The 22,563-nt window shown below is 27.1% G+C and overlaps 2 protein-coding genes across 6 annotated transcripts in view; both read left to right on the top strand.

Moving 5' to 3' along the window:
- LOC127288304 (1-phosphatidylinositol 4,5-bisphosphate phosphodiesterase epsilon-1-like) overlaps positions 1-22,563 on the top strand; it is a 212,058-nt gene that overhangs the window by 36,448 nt on the left and 153,047 nt on the right. The gene's annotated exons all lie outside the window — the stretch shown is intronic.
- LOC127288321 (putative uncharacterized protein DDB_G0290521) lies at positions 10,888-21,469 on the top strand. Of its 2 annotated transcripts, none has more exons than XM_051315717.1 (2): positions 10,888-10,930; positions 20,614-21,469. In XM_051315717.1, exons 1-2 carry the CDS (start codon positions 10,916-10,918, stop codon positions 21,229-21,231), a joined length of 633 nt encoding a protein of 210 aa, XP_051171674.1. In that variant the 5' UTR covers positions 10,888-10,915; the 3' UTR covers positions 21,232-21,469. The 2 variants fall into 2 exon arrangements, with proteins under 2 accessions (XP_051171674.1, XP_051171673.1); XM_051315716.1 differs by lacking the exon at positions 10,888-10,930 and adding an exon at positions 20,165-20,295.

Genomic DNA, 22,563 nt, shown 5'->3' with positions numbered 1-22,563 from the left:
ACTTTCTTAAAACTTAATCGATTAACTCCACTAAGATCTCATTTTGAAGGGGAGGGATAGAGTAACAAATGTAAATACATGTATTTTTTTAAAAAACTACCCTCTTTGAAATACACCCCTTCAAAAAACCCGAAAAATGAGAAAAATGAAAAAACAGGTATAAATTTCAGAAGAAATTTTTTTTTCAGGCTTTCATAGTAACATATGTTTAAAAATATTGCAACCTTTGTAAAAAAAAATTAATATTAAAAATTCAACCCGAGGGTGCAGAAAAATAACTAAAACTACCCCTAAAAACCAAAACCTTTAAAAATTAATAAATTCGCTTGAAAATTGTTACTTGGGGGTTTTCGGGGTCGCTGATTACGAATCCGATGTCCGTTTTCAAAAATTCAAAATGGCGGATCCAAAATGGCGACCGATAATTATAAAAATTTACTAGATTCGCGTGAAACTTATCACTCGGGGGTTTTCGGGGTCGCTGATTACGAACCGATGTCCGTTTTCAAAAATTCAAAATGGCGGAACCAAAATGGCGACCGATAATTATAAAAATTTACTACATTCGCGTGAAACTTATCACTCGGGGGTTTTCGGGGTCGCTGATTACGAATCCGATGTCCGTCTTTAAGAATTCAAAATGGCGGATCCAATATGGCGACCGATAAATATAAAAATTCACTAGATTCATGTGAAACTTGTCACTTGGGGGGTTTTCGGGGTCGCTGATTACGAATCCGATATCAGATTTAGAAAATTGAAAATGGCGGATCCAATATGGCGGACGAAATGATTAACTTTCATTAGATTCATCTGAAACTTATTACTCAGGGGTTTTCGGGGTCGATAATTACGAATATGATGTCAGTTTTTAAAATTGCAAAATAATGCTGGTGTCATTATTGCCTATTAATTTTGTAGCTTTTAGTGCCCGTTGTTAGGAGTTTAATATGAAAATGAAAATTACAGACCCAGGCTCAATCGGTGAGGTAGTGGGAGAACGCTACACAGAGAAAACGAAACAACGCGCTGATTGCCTTATAACAGCAGTTCCACATGGGAGCTTCTTTGCTACCGTCGTACCCCCCCCTTTCATTTACCCAATGCACTCCCCTCTACGCCATCGTGGAGGGGAGTGCATTGAGTATGTACTCAATGCATTACTCAATATGATAATAATCAGTGAAAATTATTTTTTTGATTGTTGAAAACTGAATTCAGTATCTTATAACTTATGAATTAGGGGTGGATTTCAAGGGTAGGGGGTGAGTTTATTATTATTATCCATATCTGTGAAACATTGAAATACTTTTTTACAATTCAGAAGCACTTAGAATCCATATAATTTTTTTCATTTATTCACAAAAACATTTATCATTAAGGGGTGGTTATTTGACTTAAGGGTTGTTTTTCAGGGGTTGTTTATATTCAGTATTAATACTTACTTATCATAGAAAATTTTTTTTTTCATATTTTCGAAAATCAGTGAAAATTATTTTTTTGATTGTTCCAAACTGAGAATAGTTATGAATTAGGGGTGGGCTTCAAGGGTAGGGGGTGAGTTTATTATTATTATTATTATCTATGTCTGTGTAACTTTCAAATAATTGTTTATAATTTAGAAGCAATTAGAATCTATAGATTTTTTTTAATCATTTACAAAAACTTTCACCGTCAAGGGATGATTATTTGACTTTAAGGGTGTTTTCAAGGGGTTATTGATCCTTTTCAATTTTTAAGCAACCAGGCAATGTTTATAAATAAATAAAAAGTAGATAAGAGCTGAAAAATATTTAATTCATCAATTTGGTTAAATATCAGTTTTTTGGGGTAGTAATTTACCGTGGGGGTGGTTTTAAGGGGTGAGACATGTTAAAAAAAATTTTTTTCTCATACTGAATACTTTAGTAATTAAATCTAATATACATTATAAGTCTAAAGTAACGACAAAAAACTCGGCCATTAAAGGGTTAAAAAATGAAGAAACAAAAATGAATTAAAATTCGTTATTTGGGGGGTTTTTGGGGTCGCTAATCACGAATTCGGTGTCAGTTTTTCAAAATTCAAAATGGCGGACTTTTTAAAAAAATCGTTCGGATTCAATTGTTTCATGAAATATTTGAATTTTTAATAAATTTATCCAACATATTGGATCCGCCATTTTGAATTTTCAAAAACTGACCCTGGATTTAAAATCAGCGACATCGAAAACTCCTGAGTAGAGAGTTTCAAGCGAATCTGAACGATTTTTCAAAAAAGGCCCGACATTTTGAATTTTGAAAAACTGACACCGAATTCGTAATCTGCTCTTTGAGAATTTAGAAAGGGATTTGACATTTTCAAATGTTTGTGACATTTTCATTAAAATTCTTCTTTGACTTCCTGTTCACGCTAACGTAACTCCTTTCTAAAAATGAAATATGTTAAATTTTATAATACAATTTTTTTTCTAATTTAAAAAATGTGAACAAAAATATAATTTTTAATAATAAAAAAGAAAATTATAATATAAATTACTAATTTTCTAATAATATATGTAATGTGTGTGCCAGTTTAATATTTCTCACTTTTAATTACAATTCACAGTTTTTTTTTTTAAAAAAAAAAAAAGTGCAATATTATGTGGAATAAATAAAAAAGCACATTAGCAGAAAACTGTTCACTTAAATATGTAAATTTGTGTGAGAAAAATAAAAGAAGCATGGTTAATTTAAATTCTTGACTATTTCTACCTCTATATAATTTAAAGCTTGCACTTTTATATATTTTTTTTTACTCTTGCTCCTTTTTCTGGATTATGCTTAGGTGTATGTAAACGTAAGGTGGTTGAAAGTTATTTTCCTGGCTATCAAGCAGCAATGGAGAAGGAAAAAGTGAGAAAAATGATCGTTGTATATATATATGTGAAAACGTTGCCTTTCAAATGGGTTAATGTACTTATACAGCCGTGTTATATATTTTATATATACTTATATGCCAGTGCAAGCTCCAATGAATGTTTGTATATATAGAACTGCAATAAGCTTTTGACACATCTTAATAAATCGATTAAAAAAAAAAAAAAAAAAAAAATCGTGAAAATTTAAAGTAGAAAAAAACTACAACTTTCGAGTTTTATTTAACGATTAATAAAATGTTGATTTTCCGTTACTTTTATAAAATTTACCTCCATAAATCTCAAATCTCTGAACATGAAATGATAAAATTTTAAAGACATAACGAAAACTTATTAAATTAATTTATTTTCAAAAAAGATCAAATCAATTTAAATTACTTTTTAGTAGAAAAAAATTATCAGACATCTAAATTAGAAGCATTAAGAGAAAATTAATACAATCAAATTTAACAAATTTTGGAATAAAGAAGAATAAAATTTCGACTCTTTGCATTTTTGCAAGTAAAACCACGGTCCGCCAGAAGGAGGTTTAAATAAAAATGAATTGGTACTTAAAAATTCTTTTTGATTATTATGGTTCTAAGATGAATAAAAAACTTTTCTCAATAGGTTTTAAAATCAGCTTACGTGCCCAATTTAAAACAAATTGAGTTTTAAATATTTAAAAATAGTGTTTTATGAGGAACCAGAATTTATTTAATGTATACTTATATGCGTATAGATAATAGATGTTTTAGATTTGGGTTCATATAAATTTATTAACAATGAAGTTATTTTCTTGTTTCGTTTTTATATTTATGCATTAAGATTGTCGAACGGTATCTGAAATTCTTTGGCAAGAAGAGAGCTTTAATTATCGCTCTGAACGTGAAATAGTATTGATTTTAGAATACTTTTTTCTCGAAACACGAACACTTTTAAAAAAATCAGCCAAAATCCTCATCTTATAAATTTCCTAAATCCAAAAGACTGTACGAATCCATAGAAAAACATGGTTGCAAAACAAAAAGTAGAAAAGTAATCTAATAACAGCTGCGACTTTGTGCGCCCTGCATGCTGCTGCCATCTGAAGGCGGCAGGAGGTAATGAACCCCTCATTATATTACTTTTCGTTTTGCAATCGTGTTTTTGTATGGATTCGTATAATCTTTAGGATTTAGGAAATTTATATAAGATAAGGATCTCTAGCTGCTTTTGTAAAAAGTGTCCGTCTTTCGAGAAGAAAGTATTTTAAAATCAATGTTTATCATTTTCACGTTTAGTGCCGTTTTTATAGAGCGATAATTAAAGGTCTCTTCTTGCCAAAAAATTTCAGAGATCATTCGACTCTCTTAAATAAATTTTGTCACTCTTAAAATAGTTCTTTTAACATTATTATTTAATTTTTTAAAATCGGACACAAACACTACAGCAATATAATTATTTATATCTAAAATTGAAAATAAGTAATTATTTTATCATTTATTACAGTATTTATTAGATTAAATAAATTCTGATTCCCCATAAAACACTGTTTTTATATAAAAACTCAATTTTATTTAAATCGGGCACGTAAACTGATTTTAAAAACTATTGAGAAATGTTTGTTATTCATCTAAGAATCATAATCAAAAAGAATTTTTAAGTCACAATTCATTTTTATTTAAACCACTTTCTGGCGCACCGTGAAACATTTACGATTGAGTTTTCATAAAGAATCCCTTTTTACGAAGAAAATATTCAGTTATTGAATATTATTTCTGCATTATCTGTAACAAAAAAAAAAGTTTACAGTTTTACATTACCAACATTAACATTACAATAAATTTTTTTCAAATTGTTACTAATAGACAGTATGAAATAGATTTCTAATTATTATTTTAATCAAACGATTGTATCAAATTTCTAAACAGTAATTATACTAATAACAATACTTTTATTAAGCAATTCAATTTTATTTATTTTTTTCAAAAGAAGTATTTATTCTTCTTCAATAGAATTATGGATTACTTATATAAATGTTGCATATGTTAATAATCCTAGAAATCGCAAAGTTCAGTCTTCTAATTAGAGAAGTGTCACAGTAGTAGAAATGCTTTTTAGATAATACGCTTAATTAGAATGAAAAAGCAAATGTTTGTTAGGGAGACAGTTTTGGTACTCAAAGTCACATCTAGAAATTAATTATACGTATACATACATTTGAGAATACAGGTCAAATTCATACGAAAACTACCTCATAGATTTACATACACACACATCAATATATAAATATATATATATATGTATACTAAGAGAAATACTGGTTCAAAGAATTGTAAACATCATTAAAAGAAATTAAAGAATATTCTACTTGTAAGAAAAATTATATGAACTTAAAATGAATGTAAGGAATAAGAAGAATTTGTATTTTACATTTTTATTTTTTTTGTTTTAAATTATTTCAAAAAGCTTTTGTGAAAGGTTCCTGTGATAAAGGAACAGCAAAAGAGATTGTGTCTATGTATGTCTTCTGACGCCTCTAGGCTTTTCATAATGATTTTGTCTTCTATTATTTCCATTTAGAAAATTATATATCTTATGTCAAGTATATATATATATGGCAACAGGTACATTTTATTTTTTAAAATAAGTTATATTATTTTAAAAAAGTGAGAATTTGAAAAATAATAATTTTTAAACATCAACAACAATTAATAAGAAGCAAAAATAACATCAATGATCTTAATAATTTCAACACGTTAACGATTTATTCAATTTAAATGAATGCATTTGATACTTAGAAAAAAAAATCGACAAAGCAGAAGTCATTTGACACTATAGGTGATGTTTAGTATTACCGATAGTGAACACCAGGAGCGCTACTTTCGCGTCATATGACTACTTCACTAATTGAATTTAGTTAAAACTACCGCCAAATTAAATGAGTAAAACTTCATACTAATTTTAATTATTTATATTTTTCCATAATTATTCTACTAATTTATTAGTAGAAATTGATTAGTAATTAAAGTACTAAATGAAAAATTAATTCTACTTTTAGTTCAGATTTAAGGGTACACTGTAAAACGAGAGGTATTAATTTAATACCAACTTTAGATACTAAATTGCCTTTTGGTTCTATTTTAATACCTAAAATCAGTACTATTTTAGTACCTTCTTTTTACAGTGTATGTGGGCAAAGGACATTTTTTTGTGGTTTGAAACTTTCTCTGAAATAAAAAATGATTTCGGGTTAAAATTTTGGAGAAATAATTTAGTTTGGTAAAAGGAATTTCGCTGTTCTAGTCATTTACTACAACTTAATGAAAAAATAATAAAAATAAAGCAATAAATAGTAAAATAATGTGTTTTATTATAGTTCATTCAGCGGCCACTCGCTCGAATTGGCGCTGTTTATTGGAGCACTGACACACTTAAGCAACGTCTGTGTATACGCCGCCATGTTTATTTTCATTTTCGTTTAAAAATGCCACTTTTTAAACTTCATTTTTTAATAATAATTTAACGCAAAATGATGTTTTTTTCGGAGAACAGCGAGATTCCTTGTACCCAAATATATCATCCCTCAAAATTTTAGACAAAAATATTTTCTCGTTACTTTAGAGTTAGATGCATACTACCAAAACACTTTTTCCTATACTATGTCACGTGGGAGGTTCCCACATACCCTTAAAGAGTATAAAAAAAATTTCTCTACATATATATATATATATATATATTGTTAATATTAATATTATTAATAATAATATTATTATTTTTTTTACAATAATACAACTGTGCAATTTACAGGGAAAATTAGACTCAAATTACATTTTCAAAACCAAGTTTATAACGGAAACTGAGCAAGCAGTCACGAAAGTTTTGAAACCAAAACGACGTAATTTGTAGAAAATCTAAGTTCAGAAACTTGTGAATTTTCAAATTGCAAAAGTTAAATATTTTTATTTGAACAAACTTTATTTTAATTAAAAATTTTATTTAAAAAGTTTATTTAAAGAAATTTAATTTTCCAGAAGAATGAATTTTAAAGACTTTTCCAATAGAATTTTCCAAAAAAAAAAAAACAGAGATGTAAATATACAGAAATTGAAATAAAATGAACGCGAGATGCAAAGAAAATTATTAAATATGCGATAAATTTACTTTTTAAATGCATAATTATATGTTTAAATATTTTATTTTCAAAAATTATATTTTTTTTCATTACGTATATATATATTTTGAATGTACTTTGTTTCTAGTTGTTTCTGATTGACATGCTTAATATTGAAATTTTTCGCATTCAATTTTTTTTTCACCGCTTAGAAAAATTGTAACACGTATAGTTTGGATCGCACTACTATTTACATTTAAGAGAGAAGTAGATGTGAGACTATTTCTCGTCTTTTCAACTGTAAACATTTATTTACTATATATACATTGAAGTAAAAAGCGAGAGTAGCAGAATTGAAAATGAAGGTTTATTTTTCAAGATGCCTTTAAAGTTGAAAAAAGAACAAAATTTGTCGATAGAAATTTAAATAAAACTCTCACATTAAACTCGTATCAATATATATATATATATATATATATTCCAATATTATAAAAAAATTACACCACCGCCGGTACCAGTAGTTGTACTAACCATGTCAAAGACATAGATTAAAAACGAACTCAAGGCCAAATGTCAAAAACATAGGTTGAAACGAACATAACCTCAAAAATTAAGGTCCTTTCTCAAAAACATAGGTTAAAGACAAACATAATTGCAGAGTTCAAAGTTAGATGTTAAAAACGGACATATCCTTAAAAATACTTGACGTGTCATATCGACTTTGTTTATTTTTCATATTGTTTTTTCTATCTATATCATTTTTACGAGTATAGAAAACAGGGTAATGAAACACAAGAGTTGTACACAGGGATGTGTTGTCAAATTATACAGTGGAACGTTCGAAATGTTACACATATGAAATGTAACAATTGAGACGTTTTACTCTATAATTTGCCAACACATCTCTGTATACAATTTTTAAATTTCATTACCCTGTTCAAAATGGCCTAAAAAGGCCTAAGCAGAATGGAAACGTTACCGGAATCGTAATCGCAAACGCAACTCCTTCTTCCGGTTGCGTTTACGATTACGATTCCGGTTACGTTTCTATTCTGTTCATGCCTTAAGTTTTGCCATTCGTCATAATTCTCGTCAACTATCGCACCCTGCTTTAGTGAAAATTTAGTAACTTTTAATTTTAATAATAAATTCACTAAATTTTCACTAGAGCAGGGTGCGGTAATAGAGAATAATGATAAATGGCGAGTGGGGACAATGGAAACGAACCAGATGTGTTTAATAGAATTAAGGCCAATTTACAATACCTTCGCGAAAACCGTTTGTTAACGTACACCATAAGTTAAAAGAGCATAGAGTGGTATTTGTCTCCTTTTCTATCACCTCATTCGCGATCAATCTTCGCAAAGCTATTGTACGTTGGCCTTTACAGATTTATTTGAAAAAACCAATTATATATTGTATTTTAGTGAAAAAATGATAACTACAGAAAAAAATATTTCATTTAATAAAAGTTTATTCATGGAAAAGAAAAGCAATATTCGCAAATATTAAAAAAAAAAAAAAAAGAAAATATTTTCATTTTTTTTCCATCTCTCTTCTTTTCTTTTGCATTGTGATCTGCAACCTTCATGCATCACAAATATATGCACACTCTACGATATGCATCACTATACAAACACATTTATTGGAAAATTTAAAAGTTAAGGTCAAAAGGAATGCGATCGGTGAACTCGTTTAACAGTAAAAGAGTGTGAATGGGTGCAAAAAAAAAAAAGAAAGAAATGATATTGGAGATTTTCGACTTGTTTTTTGTGCCTTTTTCCTTGAGCTTCCTTCTATATTACCAATGTGTTGAAGATGATCGATATTATTTATATATATATAGTAGAAAAAAGGAGCACTCAGCTCAGTTTGAAAAAGGGAGTTGATTGAAATATTGGCCTTCTGACGTTGTCCGCGTACATGTTACCTCTATGTGTATGCATACGAGAGGACCAATTGGCTGTAGTTTGACATGCGAGTAGTGGTAATATGTGGGGCGGTCGATAAGATAGTGACTGGAGAACATAGACACTTTTGTATATATATATATATATATATATATATATATATGTTTCCTAGTCTCGACAACGACCTCAGGCTCATGAGTAGTTGAGTATGCTAACGTGTATACACCATTCTAGCGTGCAAGGCTCATGAACGAACGCTGTCAATGTTATTACTCACCCCTGTTCACCCCCGTCAACGGCAAAGTTCCATTAACTCATTCATCGTTTACCATGTGCTTGCGCTTTACTTATATTCTAATTAGGGGTCATCAATAACCTGCACATTCACTCAAGAATTTCTCTTCATAATGCTCATAATTTATCCCTTTTTCATTAATTACAAATTTTCATCTTTGTGAAACAAGTTTTGAGAATATACATTATTATATATATATGCTGTCCTTCCGGTTTTACGGCATTTTGAAAAGTCGTGACACTTATATAATAATTTTATTAGTTCGTGGCGTATGGTGTATAATACATTATGCCACGAACTAATCAAATTATTATAGAAGTGTCACGACTTTTCAAAATGCCGTCTAACCGAAAGTAGAGCATATGTGCAGTTGGGTGTATAGCATAAGAAAAAAAAAAATACAGTAAACATTAAGCTATTGAGATGTCCGTTACTTCATAACGCATTTTTTCAACTAATAGTTGAAAAAAAGTAGACTTTTTGTCTGGTTTCCAACAATTAGAATAATTTTTCAACATAGTGACAGAAACATAATTGATGGTGATTTAGGACAATTTATAAAAATTAAATAGAATTTTGAGGTTAGAAATCTCGTGACTTGAAAAGTACAATAGTACCAACCATGTAGAACAAAATTTTATTTGAAAATGGCGCTAAATTTAAAAATATTATTGAAATAAAGTGACATTAGTGAAAAATTATACTAAAATAAAGTAATTAATCCTTAACAGGCACATTCCATTAATTTGAGCTCGACAAAATTCTCGGGTTTACTGGACCTATGCTGCCAATTGAGGGTTAATAATATATTTTTGTATATTTTAGTGTGAATAATTACTAATTTTATAATTTTAATAAATGAATTGTATGAAAGTGTCATTGTGAATAATTAATTAGTACGCACAAGAATGCTTATATGAAGTTTTACTCATTTAATTTGGCGGTAATTTTTACTAAATCCAATTAGTGAAGTAGTCACATGACGCGTAAGTAGCGCTCCTAGTGTTCACTATCGGTAATACTAAACGTCGTACATCGTCAAATATGGTTTCAGCTTCGGAAAATATTTTTCTTAGTGTCAAGTGCATTCATTTAAATTGAACAAATTATTAATATTTAAAAATTTTCTACTAACAATTAGTCATTTTTGACTAAGAATTAGTGAAAACAGTTACTAATTCATTTAATGAACGAATCGAAACATTTTAATTAGTCAATAGTGACTAATTCAGATTAAGAGAGTTTGATAATTTTCTATATATGAGTATCGCTTAATTTCGAGACGTGCAACAGGTACTTATAATTACGGTAACTTCACTATATGTTTTATGAATTATTGTCAAATAGGTTCTGCCTTGTCTGTTAAACAATTTTTCAAAGTCTATTTAAACAACAATATTTAATTAGACAAAAAAAAATATTGGAATTTTTACAAAAAATTCGTGTGGATTTTTCAACTTTATAGAGAGAAAAGAATGTTTTACATTTACAAATAGAGTAAAAAATAAATGTATCTATAATGAGACAAAACTGAAAATTTCCATGATTCTTATTAGTTAGGAAATTCCGAATTAAAAACAGAAATTCTTTTACTTTAGTTATGTAGCACAATATAAGTATGATTCTTTAATCGTCGAACTTAATATTTCAAGTAGTGGGGTTTATCAAAACAAATGAAGCATATAAAAGTCTGTCTCCCGATTATTATGAACACAGTCAAACATTCGACAACCAACAAAATGAAGATCACACTTGTAAGTTGAAGTTAAGAATTATTATATTTCTTCTAAAAATTCTACTTTATACATTGTCACTATTTCTTCTATTTATTTAACTATTTATTTTCATAAACAAAATTTAGCTTAAATAAAAAAATTAGACAACATAACCTTAAATTTATTCTTCAAAACAGCATATAAAATAGCTTTTTTCTTGCTGATTTTGCACAAAGCATTGTGTGCAACTCGAGCGGAAAACAGCTTCTTTTCGCTCTCGTTGCACAATGTACTATTATATTTAATATTTTCTATAGTATTTTTTTTTTTATTTATATATGAAATATAATTTGAATTAAAAAGTAATTTTTGACTTTGCATATAACTAGGCGAAAATAATCTATTTTAACAAAAAATTATGAAGTAATTTGCTAATTTTTTTTTTTGTACAGATTTTTGCTCTTGCCTTTTTGGCAATTGTTACTGCCAATCCAATTAGTTCAACGACAGAATTACCTTTCGAGGAATCCAATGATGTGCAAAATCAACCACAAAATCCATCTGAAAATCTGTTGGAACATCCATCTCTTCCTAATTATCTATCTGATAGTGAATTACCTGACATTTTTCTACTTGACTATTCATTTCCTTCTAAATATCCTTCTCAATATCAATATGCACATTATGGGCCATTTTATTCAGATGTACAAGATAGTGAATTTATTAATGCACCTGACGAGAGTTTAGTTAAATCAACCAAAGATTCATCTCCCAATAGTTTCCAAGGAATGAGTTACTGGAGATATCATCCATATGCCACTCCATATTATACAACTGATTTTACGCCACAAAAACTTAATTTCAATAATGTTGCTATTACTAATAATTAGAAGAAATATTTTACCTTTTAATTTTTTTGCATTATTAGTAATTGACATTAAGTAATATATGTGTTTTATATAATTATTAATCAAAAAGAAAAACATTGTATATAAAAAAAAAATATATTTATTTATTGTGTATAATATAAGTATTTAATTTTATTGCATTATATTCTGGTTTGATTTTTTGGGTATACTCAATTTCTGTGTAATAGAATTCTTATTTAATAAAAATTCTATTAAAGAAAATTTCTATTTGATTTAATTTTTATTCAACAAAATTTTTATTTAACAGAAATTTTAATTAGCTGCATTTTTAAATGAGGAAAATTTATATTTCATCGAAACTCCATTTAACAGAACTTTTATGTAGATTTCATATTTTTTAAAAAACAGCATTTTCTTGAAATCATAAAATTCTTAATTGAAATTATCATACATTATTAATATTTATTACACATTATCAAACATGATAAATTTTTTAAATTTATGATAAGAAAAGTTATGACAAATGATGTTATTAATACTATTATTAATAATATTAAATTTAATTTTTGTCAGCTACTTTCAACATATAAATGTTTTTGCAACTCTGTATAGAATTATTTCTGAGAATCGTTTATCATTTTGATTTTACTTTTACAATATTTATTCTAGTTATTATACTTTCTACATGACATGTATAATTTTTTCTTTATTTGCTTAAATTGCAAAGATTATAGGATATAATGTTAATATCATTATTTGATAGTACACCTGTAATTTTAGATAATACTGTTTGCTTTGAAACATTTGATAGTTTCAAATTTATATATATATATATATATATATATATAACGAATTCAAAACCAATAGAAACAATATATTGAAATCTAAATTCAACTAAATTAAATTATCCTGAAACTAATTATATCTCTTTCTTTATATAAATATTTATTATCAAACATTAATTTATTTGAAAATATTTTATTTTATTGAAATTTTGATTAAAATGCAAATTAAAATTTTTTAAATTCAATAAATAACTTTTAAACTTTTTTTTTATATATATTTAGCTGAAAAGGACTTTTAACATTCAAAGGATGTAAATTGAAAACAATTCAAAGTTTGTCACATCCCATTAGAGGAGCATTTGTGGTTAAAATCCGATAAATTGAAAGTACTTGTATTTTAACGTTTTCCATTTAATGTTATTTCGTATATATTGTATAAAACTATCTATGTTGATAAAAAACTAAATTTTAAAAAATTATATAAAAATTGTTATTTCAAAAAAAATAGTAAAACAAAAATGAAATGAGGTCAAAAAAAAAAAATATTAATTTTACATTATTCTTTAATATCGGATGGAAAAATAAGTTGCAGTGAACCAAAGTTGGATAAACTTAGAATTCAGATATTGACCTGTCAGAGAAGAGAATTACCACTAGGAAAAAAAAATGATGAAATTCTCTAATCTAAATGCAATTTATCTAATCTGATATATTTCAATTGCAATCTTCCAATATATATATATATATTTCAATGATTTTCTTCATTAAATTTTTGAAAATCATTTTTACCAAATTATACAAAAATATGACAATTTTTTTCGCATCATTTTTTTGCTTTCTCAAAAATTTAGATAGTTTAACATTTTTTTTGACAAATGTACTTTAAAATTCGCCATTTATTTCAAAATCTATTATATATTGCCATTTATATTGGGCGGACAATTTTTAAAATAGCACGTTTTTAATCAGCAGAGATCACGTCAAAATGTAAATATTTTATACAAACGTCAATGTAACTATTTGATATTGTATATATATATATATAATCTTTTGAATTGTACATTGAATCAAATATTATATTCCATGAGCATTTAATTCCCATGTGAAAATTGTCATATATATATTTATATTTTACTGAATAAATACAAAATATAGGGTTTATTTGAATATATTAAGAAAAATCTTTTTTTTTTTAGTAAAAAATATTGTATCTAGAATTAATGATATGAGGTCTACTAAATAAATTAGAATTGTATTTAACTTATGTTCTATATATATATTGATGGTCTATTTTATAAGGGAAAAGCACGGGATAAAGCTCATATTTCATATCTTTCCAAAACATCATTTTTCTTCTCTGAATAGCTTATGAAGCTGCTTTGAAAATACTTATATAAAAGTTTATATTGAAAATTAATGTTAGATTTATATATCTTGAATTTTCATTCAAAAATAATGAAAATATTATGTTTCATATATTAAACATATATTATGCCCTTTTATGTAAATCATTTAAGGTTCATAGAAATTTTTTACTATTCTGTGGTTAAAATATATATTATCGATATCGAATTCTCTTAATCTGATTTAATTTGATTTTGATTAATTTTTAGTCAAAAATGACTAATTATTAGTAGAAAACTTTAAAACATTAATGACTTGTTTAATTTAAATCAATGCACTTGACATTCAAAAAAATATTTGACGAAGTACGACGTTTAGTATTACCGATAGTGAACACTAGGAGCGGTACTTTTGCGCCACTTATGGTTATTTTTATAATAATTGAATTATTGAAATCTTCCCGTTAAAAAGATAAGGTTAAACATTTTTTTTGAATAAAATTATATTTCTTTTCATATAGAGCTTGACTAAAAGACAATTTTTTAGTAACAATTTAACTTTTTTTTATTTTAAATAAAAAAATTTTTTTTGAGAAATTCTGATTTGGTTATTATTATTATTATTATATTAGTATATTATATTATTCAGGGTATTTTTATGTTCCGAACCCTTTAAAAATTTTGTTTAATCCCATTTTTCGTTTTTTAAACAAAAAAAAGTAACGAACAAAATTTTATGGGGTCTAGAACATAAAAATCTATTATATGAGTCATTCCATTATATTTCGAACAATGTCGTTGCCGACTAATTTTTAAAAATTATGATACTTTGCAGGGATGATCTTGAAGTTATAAAGATCACGAAATGAAAAGATTTTTACTAAAATTTTTATTATTTACTTTAAAATATGAATTTAAAGTGTACGAGGTGCTGAAAATTGACAGTTTTTCAGATAGCAGAAAATATTCGAAAAAACCTATAATTTACCATTAAAGTGTGAAAATTATTATTGCAATTTATTAAGAATGACTAAATTTACTTTTATAAATTGATTTAAGCATTTAAAGATATGAAATAATAGGAAAAACATGATTTTCAATTTCATCTTAAAAATAACCTAATTTTGCTATTTTTATCGATTAATTATGAGAAAGGGTAAATATTAAATTAAAAAAAAACTTACCAAATATCAAGTCATTGCTATTAACTTTCAGATTTTCTTTGTACTTTTTAATTTTTCTCTTTATTTATATAAAAATTTTGAAAAAGAAAATTGCCACTTTGCTAATTTTTGCGATTTTTGAAACTGAATAACTTGTTTACAGTAAAACGGAAAAATCTGGGATTTTGGGAGTATTTAAATATTCACTAAATAAACACACTCCAAAAGTCTTGCGTTGGTTTTTGAGCTATTTTGTAAGATAAAGCAGATCGAAATTTCATTACTTTTGAGGCTATATTGACAATAATTTGTTCTTAACTTGAAGTTGGCTCGCAAGTGTCGAGCCTTGTAATAAATTCATATTTGTTTATATTAAATGACAACACTTGCGAGCCAACTTCAAGTTAAGAACAAATTATTGTCAATATAGCCTCAAAAGTAATGAAATTTCGATCTGCTTTATCTTACAAAATAGCTCAAAAACCAACGCAAGACTTTTGGAGTGTGTTTATTTAGTGAATATTTAAATACTCCCAAAATCCCAGATTTTTCCGTTTTACTGTAAACAAGTTATTCAGTTTCAAAAATCGCGAGTAATATACTTGACTCTCTTGAAAAATCTATAGATAACCTAACTTTTCTACTTCTAAACGTTGTAATTCAAAAATTAGCATGGATACACCTACTTAAATTTTTTTTTTATATTATTCTATTAATTCCACTCTACAATATACTCGTTTTTAAAAAAAAATCTATCGATAACTTTTTAAATAATTCAATAAAATATGTGAGTTTTGTATGTTCAGATAGGAATCCTATGTTAACTGGTGCAACTTTGAACCTAAATTTCTCAGTTCTTAGCATGGCAAGGGGTACTGGGTTTTTTTTACCACTTATAAAGTACATAAAACAGAGTTTAAAAAAATTCTAGCGAAAATCGATTTTGCCGGAGAAATACCTTAAATACGAAACAAATATTTCAATAATTATTCTCATCAATAATTGAAATCTTTATTAGTTCAAAATTTTAAATAAAGGACCCCGCACAAAACATAGGGGAAAAAAATTTTCGGTCAAATTTTTTTATACTTTGCAGTTTTGTAGCTTATTATCTCCTGAATAAAAAATGTTAATGGCAAAACCCCCGAAATTCAATAGTTTTTGACTTACACTATGTTGAGCCTCAATAAATGGGAAAAAATTAATCAAGTTTCGTAAGGATTGCATAAGGCTTACTCAAAGCTTAAGGCTTCTTTACGGCTTAAGACTCAAGGCTCAAGGCTTGATAAAGACAGGCAAGGCAGGCTTATGGCTCAAAGCTCCATTAAAGCTCAAGGCTTGCTCAAGGATCCAAGCACTCCTAAGCACCAAGTCTTCTTACGACACCAGGGTTGATTGTAACTCAAGCTTTGATTATGGCTCAAGACTTGATAATGACTCAAGGCTTGATTATCGCTAAGGCTTGGTTCTGGCTCAAACCTTGTTTATGGATCAGAACTTGATCATGGCTCAAAGCTTGTTTATGGATGCAGATTTGATAATGACTTAAGGCTTGGTCATGGATCAAGGCTTGATTCAGAATAAGTCTTGAGCCACGATCAAGTCTTGATCCATAAACAAGATTTGAACCAGAACCAAGCCTTGAGCCATGATTAAGTCTTGATCAAGTCTTGATCCATAAACAAGCTTTGAACCATGATCAAGTCTTGATCCATGACCAATCCTTAATGCAAGACCAAGCCTTGAACCATGATTAAGCCTTGATTTTGGACCAAGTCTTGTGCCACGATCAAGTCTTGATCCTTAAACAGGATTTGAACCAGAACCAAGCCATGTGCCAATACCAAGCCTTGAGCCATGAACAAGCCTTCAGCCATGATCAAGCCTTGATTCAGGACCAAATCTTGAAGTACGATTAAATCTTAATCCATAAACAAGATTTGAGCCAGAACCAAGTCTTGAGCCATAATCAAAGCTTGAGTTACAATCAACCCTGGTGTCGTAAGAAGACTTGGTGCTTAGGAGTGCATGGATCCTTGAGCAAGCCTTGAGCTTTATTGGAGCTTTGAGCCATAAGCCTGCCTTGCCTGTCTTTATCAAGCCTTGAGCCTTGAGTCTTAAGCCGTAAAGAAGCCTTAAGCTTTGAGTAAGCCTTATGCAATCCTTACGAAACTTGATTAATTTTTTCCCATTTATTGAGGCTCAAAATAGTGTAAGTCAAAAACTATTGAATTTCGGGGGTTTTGCCATTAACATTTTTTATTCAGGAGATAATAAGCTACAAAACTTCAAAGTATAAAAAAATTTGACCGAAAATTTTTTCCCCTATGTTTTGTGCGGGGTCCTTTGAAAAGTATTTAAAGGTTATAACAAAATTTTTAATATCTATATCATAGAGATAATATACATAAAGCCCTACCGTAAGTGTTAGCTTGATAGAAAGAGAAAGAAAATAAAACCATTCTTTGTCTTTGTCTCTTTTCAGTCACGCATGCGCGACAGCTAAGAAACTGAATGATAAAGTGTCATGGCTGCGGCGACACTGTTGTCAAATGCCGGTGAACCACGGTGAACACGTGTGAAAATCACATTGATAGTTGATAATATTTATTGCAAAGTTTTTAATATAAGTGTATAGAATAACGTTCTACTGTGTAATATGTGTAAAAAAAACAACCTGTGTCACATGACGTAATTTTCACCTGTAAGTTATCATTTATTATATTATATGACATTTTCTCTTGTTTTCTATCTTTATGATTTTAATTTATCCATATCTATTTTACAAAATGATAAAAAAAAGTAAATCATATTTTAAATAACTTAATATAAATATTTTATCAAAAAATTTCTTTATTTTGACTATAAATGACGAATATCAACTTAAAAAACGTGCACAATTTTTGTTTGGTGCAGTAGAACACGGTCATATTCATTTTGAGTTCAAAATTAATGTCAAATTATCGTGGACATAAAAATAATTACTTAAAAAAAAATATTAAATAAATTGATTATTTTTAATAAACAAACATGTAGCCATAAAAAAAACTTTAATTCTTAAAGTTGATTTACACAAATTAACGAAATTAAATAATAAAATTTTTAGGTTAGGAATCTTGTTGACGTTGTTGACTTCATTGACAACTGCATTAGTGCCAATTATATAACAAAAAACTGTATACGATAAGTAATAACAAGAAAATATATTGCAAAAAACTTTGTATTTTATTATCGGATATTGTACTTAAGAACCAAAGTAAAAAAAAAATAGTAAGTAAACTTTATTATTTAAAACTACCCTGACTCTATAAAAATGATTTTCATATTTTATGGCAAATGTTTTTCCGCTAAGTCAAAAAACAAAATTTTTTTTTTAATTTCTTTTATAAATACAAAATTAATGTGGCCTAAATTCTTATCGCTGTAGTGGATATATATAAAAATTATTTATTTTTAGAGTTTAGTAGATTTTTTTTCAAAAATAATTTTACTTAAAACTACAATGACACCCACTGTTGCCCATTTTTCCCTACTTATTTTCAGTATAGTATTTCAAAATTAAGTATTTTGAGGAAAAAAAAAATTTTTTTTTTTGCACAGAAAGATCATATACAGAGTAATGATAATAAAATAAATAATGCGAGAAAAATTTAACATATAAAATTAATATTTATTTATTTTATTTTAATAAATATACATATAACAATGCTTCCTTTGAGAGGAATAAATGAAAATGTAAACATACTACTTAATAATATAATAATAAAGTTGAAAATGAAGATTTGCTTTAATTATTAGTAATATCAACATTATTAATATTTAGTTTTGGTGGTGAGTATCCACCAGATGGATATTCTGCTTCATGTGGAACAGGCCTGTAATAGCGACGACGTCCACAATATCGCATTCCTCTAAAGTCATCAACATGTGAATCTTCGGTTGACTTAATTGGATTGCCAAAAGCAATTGACAAAATTGCAAAAATGAATATCTGTAGAAAAACAATAAGCAAATTACTTTACACAATAATTATAAATAAAAAAAAGATGTCACAAGTAGAGATTGTTTTTACCGTGTGGATAAATTTAATCTTCCGACAAATTAAAGGGAGTACATAGATATATTCTGCGTCTGCGTAGAAGTAAACATTCTGCGCAGACGCAAAATATATCTACTACCTTTAACCTCAAAGAGGATTAAATTTATCCATACGGTGAAAACGGCCTCATAATTTTGAACAGAAAATTTTAATTTTCGATATGCAATAATAGTCATAACATTTTATTAAAAATATTTTTTATATTTTAATTGTAGGCATATAAATATAATATAATATAATATAATATAATATAATATAATATAATGTAATTGTTAACTATAACTTACAAGTGTGATCTTCATTTTGTTGGTTGTCGAATGTTTGACTGTGTTCATAATCATTAGGAGGCAGAATTTTATATGCTTCAATTGTTTTGATAATGCGCGCCCCACTACTTGAAATATTAAGTTCGCCGATTAAAGAATCATACTTTTATTGTGCTACATAACTAAAGTAAAAGAATTTCTGTTTTCAATTCGGAATTTCCTAACTAATAAGAATCATGGAAATTTTCAGTTTTATCTCATTGGATACGTTTATTTTTTATTCTATTTGTAGATGTAAAACATTCTCTTCTCTCGATAAAATAGAAAAATTCATCTGAATTTCTTTTTTGAAATTTCAATTTTTTTTTTACAAATTAAATATTCTTTGTTAAAATTAGTGAATTAGTATGACTGTTTTGTTTTGTTGTTTTGACTAATTGTTAGTAGAAAATTTTTTTTTGCCAAATCTGAAACCATATTTGACGATGTACGACGTTTAGTATTACGAATAGTGAACACTAGGAACGCTACCATCGTGTCACACATGACTATTTTTACTAGAATTGAATTAATGAAATTTTTCCATTAAAAAGATAGGACTGAAAATTTATTTTATTTTTCAACATAGAATAACAAATTTATTGAAACGTGAATATAAATTAAAAATAAAGAATGAAAATTCCCAAGTGTAATTAGACAGGAAATTCCAAAATGTAAAACAAGAAATATTTTGTTTTGAATATGCAACACAATCAGCGAATTTAATTTAAAGAAGTGGGGCGCGCACTATCATAACACATGAAGCATATAAAAGTCTGTCTCCCGATGATTATGAACACAGTCAAACATTCGACAATCAACAAAATGAAGATCACACTTGTAAGTAATAGCTTACATATATTACATACATATATTCACGATTTGATGAATTTTATATGAAAATGAATTCAAAAATATTAAACAACATTTTAGGCTAAATAAAATTAAAATTATTTTCTCAAAAATTGATATTACAACTATTGCAGTAAATTAAATTTAATATTTTATATTTAAAATTCTTTGTAGCATTTGTTTTTATTTATATATGAAGTAATTTTAATTTAAAAAGTAATTTATAACTTTACATAACCAGGCAAAAATAATCTGTTTAAAACAAAAAATTATAAATTAATTTGCTAATTTTTTTTTTTTGTACAGCTATTCTCTCTAGCCTTTTTGGCAATTGCTACTGCCAATGAAGTTAGTTCAACGACAGAATTACCTCTCGAGGATTCCAAAGAAGAGATAAATCCAGCTCTAAAACCGACTGAATATCCACCTCAAAATCCAGCTCTCAATCCGTCTAAATATCCACCACAAAATCCAGCTCTAAATCCGTCTAAATATCCATCTCAATATCCATCGCAATATCCATCTCAATACCCATCTCGATACCCAGCTCGATACCCATCTCGATACCCATCTCAATACCTAACTCATTACCTAACTCATTACCCAACTCAATACCCAACTCAATACCCATCTCAATACCCATCTCGATACCCATCTACATACCCAACTCAATACCCATCTCCTCCTAATTATCTATTTCAAAGTCAATATCGAAGTATTTGGCCACATTCTTTAGATGTACAAGATAGTGAATTTATTAATGCACCTGACGAGAGTTCAGTTAAATCAACCAAAGATTCATCTCCCAAGAGTTTCCAAGGAATGAGTTACTGGAGATATCGTCCATATGCCGCTCCATATTATACAACTGATTTTGCGCCAGAAAAATTTAATTTCAATAATGTTGCTATTACTAATAATTAGAAGAAATATTTTACCTTTTAATTTTTTGCATTATTAATAATTGACATTAAGTAATATATATGTTTTATATAATTATTAATCAAAAATAAAAAACATTGTACATAAAAAAAATATATTTATTTATTGTGTATAATTAAAGTATTTAATTTTATTGCATTATATTCTGGTTTGATTTTTTGGGTGTACTCAATTTCTGTGTAACAGAATTCTTATTTAATAAAAATTCTATTAAAGAAAATTTCTATTTGATTTAATTTTTATTCAACAAAATTTTTATTTAACAGAAATTTTAATTAGCTGCATTTTTAAATGAGGAAAATTTATATTTCATCGAAACTCCATTTAACAGAAGTTTTATGTATATTTCATATTTTTTAAACAGCATTTTCTTAAAATCATAAAATTCTTAATTGAAATTATCATACATTATTAATATTTATTACACATTATCAAACATGATAAATTTTTTAAATTTATGATAAGAAAAGTTATGACAAATGATGTTATTAATACTATTATTAATAATATTAAATTTAATTTTTGTCAGCTACTTTCAACATATAAATGTTTTTGCAACTCTGTATAGAATTATTTCTGAGAATCGTTTATCATTTTGATTTTACTTTTACAATATTTATTCTAGTTATTATTATTATATTATTATTATTATTATATCCAGTTCTAAAACCGTCTGAATATCCACCTCAAAATCCAGCTCTAAATCCGTCTAAATATCCATCTCAATATCCATCGCAATATCCATCTCAATACCCAGCTCCTCCTAATTATTTTAAATTATTAATTGCATTAATTGACAATGCATGATTAATATTTATCAAGTGTGCGATGTTTAAATTTTGTTCATTTATCATTAAATTATTAAATTGTTGATAGACACTTGAATCATAAAAAATAATTAAAAATTTTCAACTGTTGTGCTTGTGATTACGAACTGACCTTAAATCTGCTGTGATAAACTTAAATATAGGTTAGTGTATTTCACTTAATCCCTAAACTAAATTTTTTGCTTATTCAACTGTGCACTATAAATAATTTTCGCTTCTCTCTTAAAATTGATAATAAAATTAATACTTAAAAATTCAGTGCAGTGAAGAAATTGATTAATTTCTTAATATCAAATCAAAATGTTGCATTTGATCCGATTGACGAGTTTAAATTTGATACCTACAAGAAAACTGTGTGTAATAATAAGTAAATAATTTCTAAAGCTCATTATTTTGCATCAAAAGTTTGTTAAAATTGTTTTTTGCACTATATATTAATAATCTGTTTGCATATATGGAATTGTATCTAATACATTAAATGTAGTTA

The sequence above is a fragment of the Leptopilina boulardi genome, unplaced genomic scaffold (assembly GCF_019393585.1).
Source record: "Leptopilina boulardi isolate dan_hultmark-lab unplaced genomic scaffold, ZJU_Lbou_2.1 LbouV2_384, whole genome shotgun sequence".
Lineage (NCBI taxonomy): Eukaryota > Metazoa > Arthropoda > Insecta > Hymenoptera > Figitidae > Leptopilina > Leptopilina boulardi.
The sequence above is the reverse complement of the archived record's forward strand: the minus strand, read 5'-3'. Positions and strand labels throughout refer to the sequence as shown.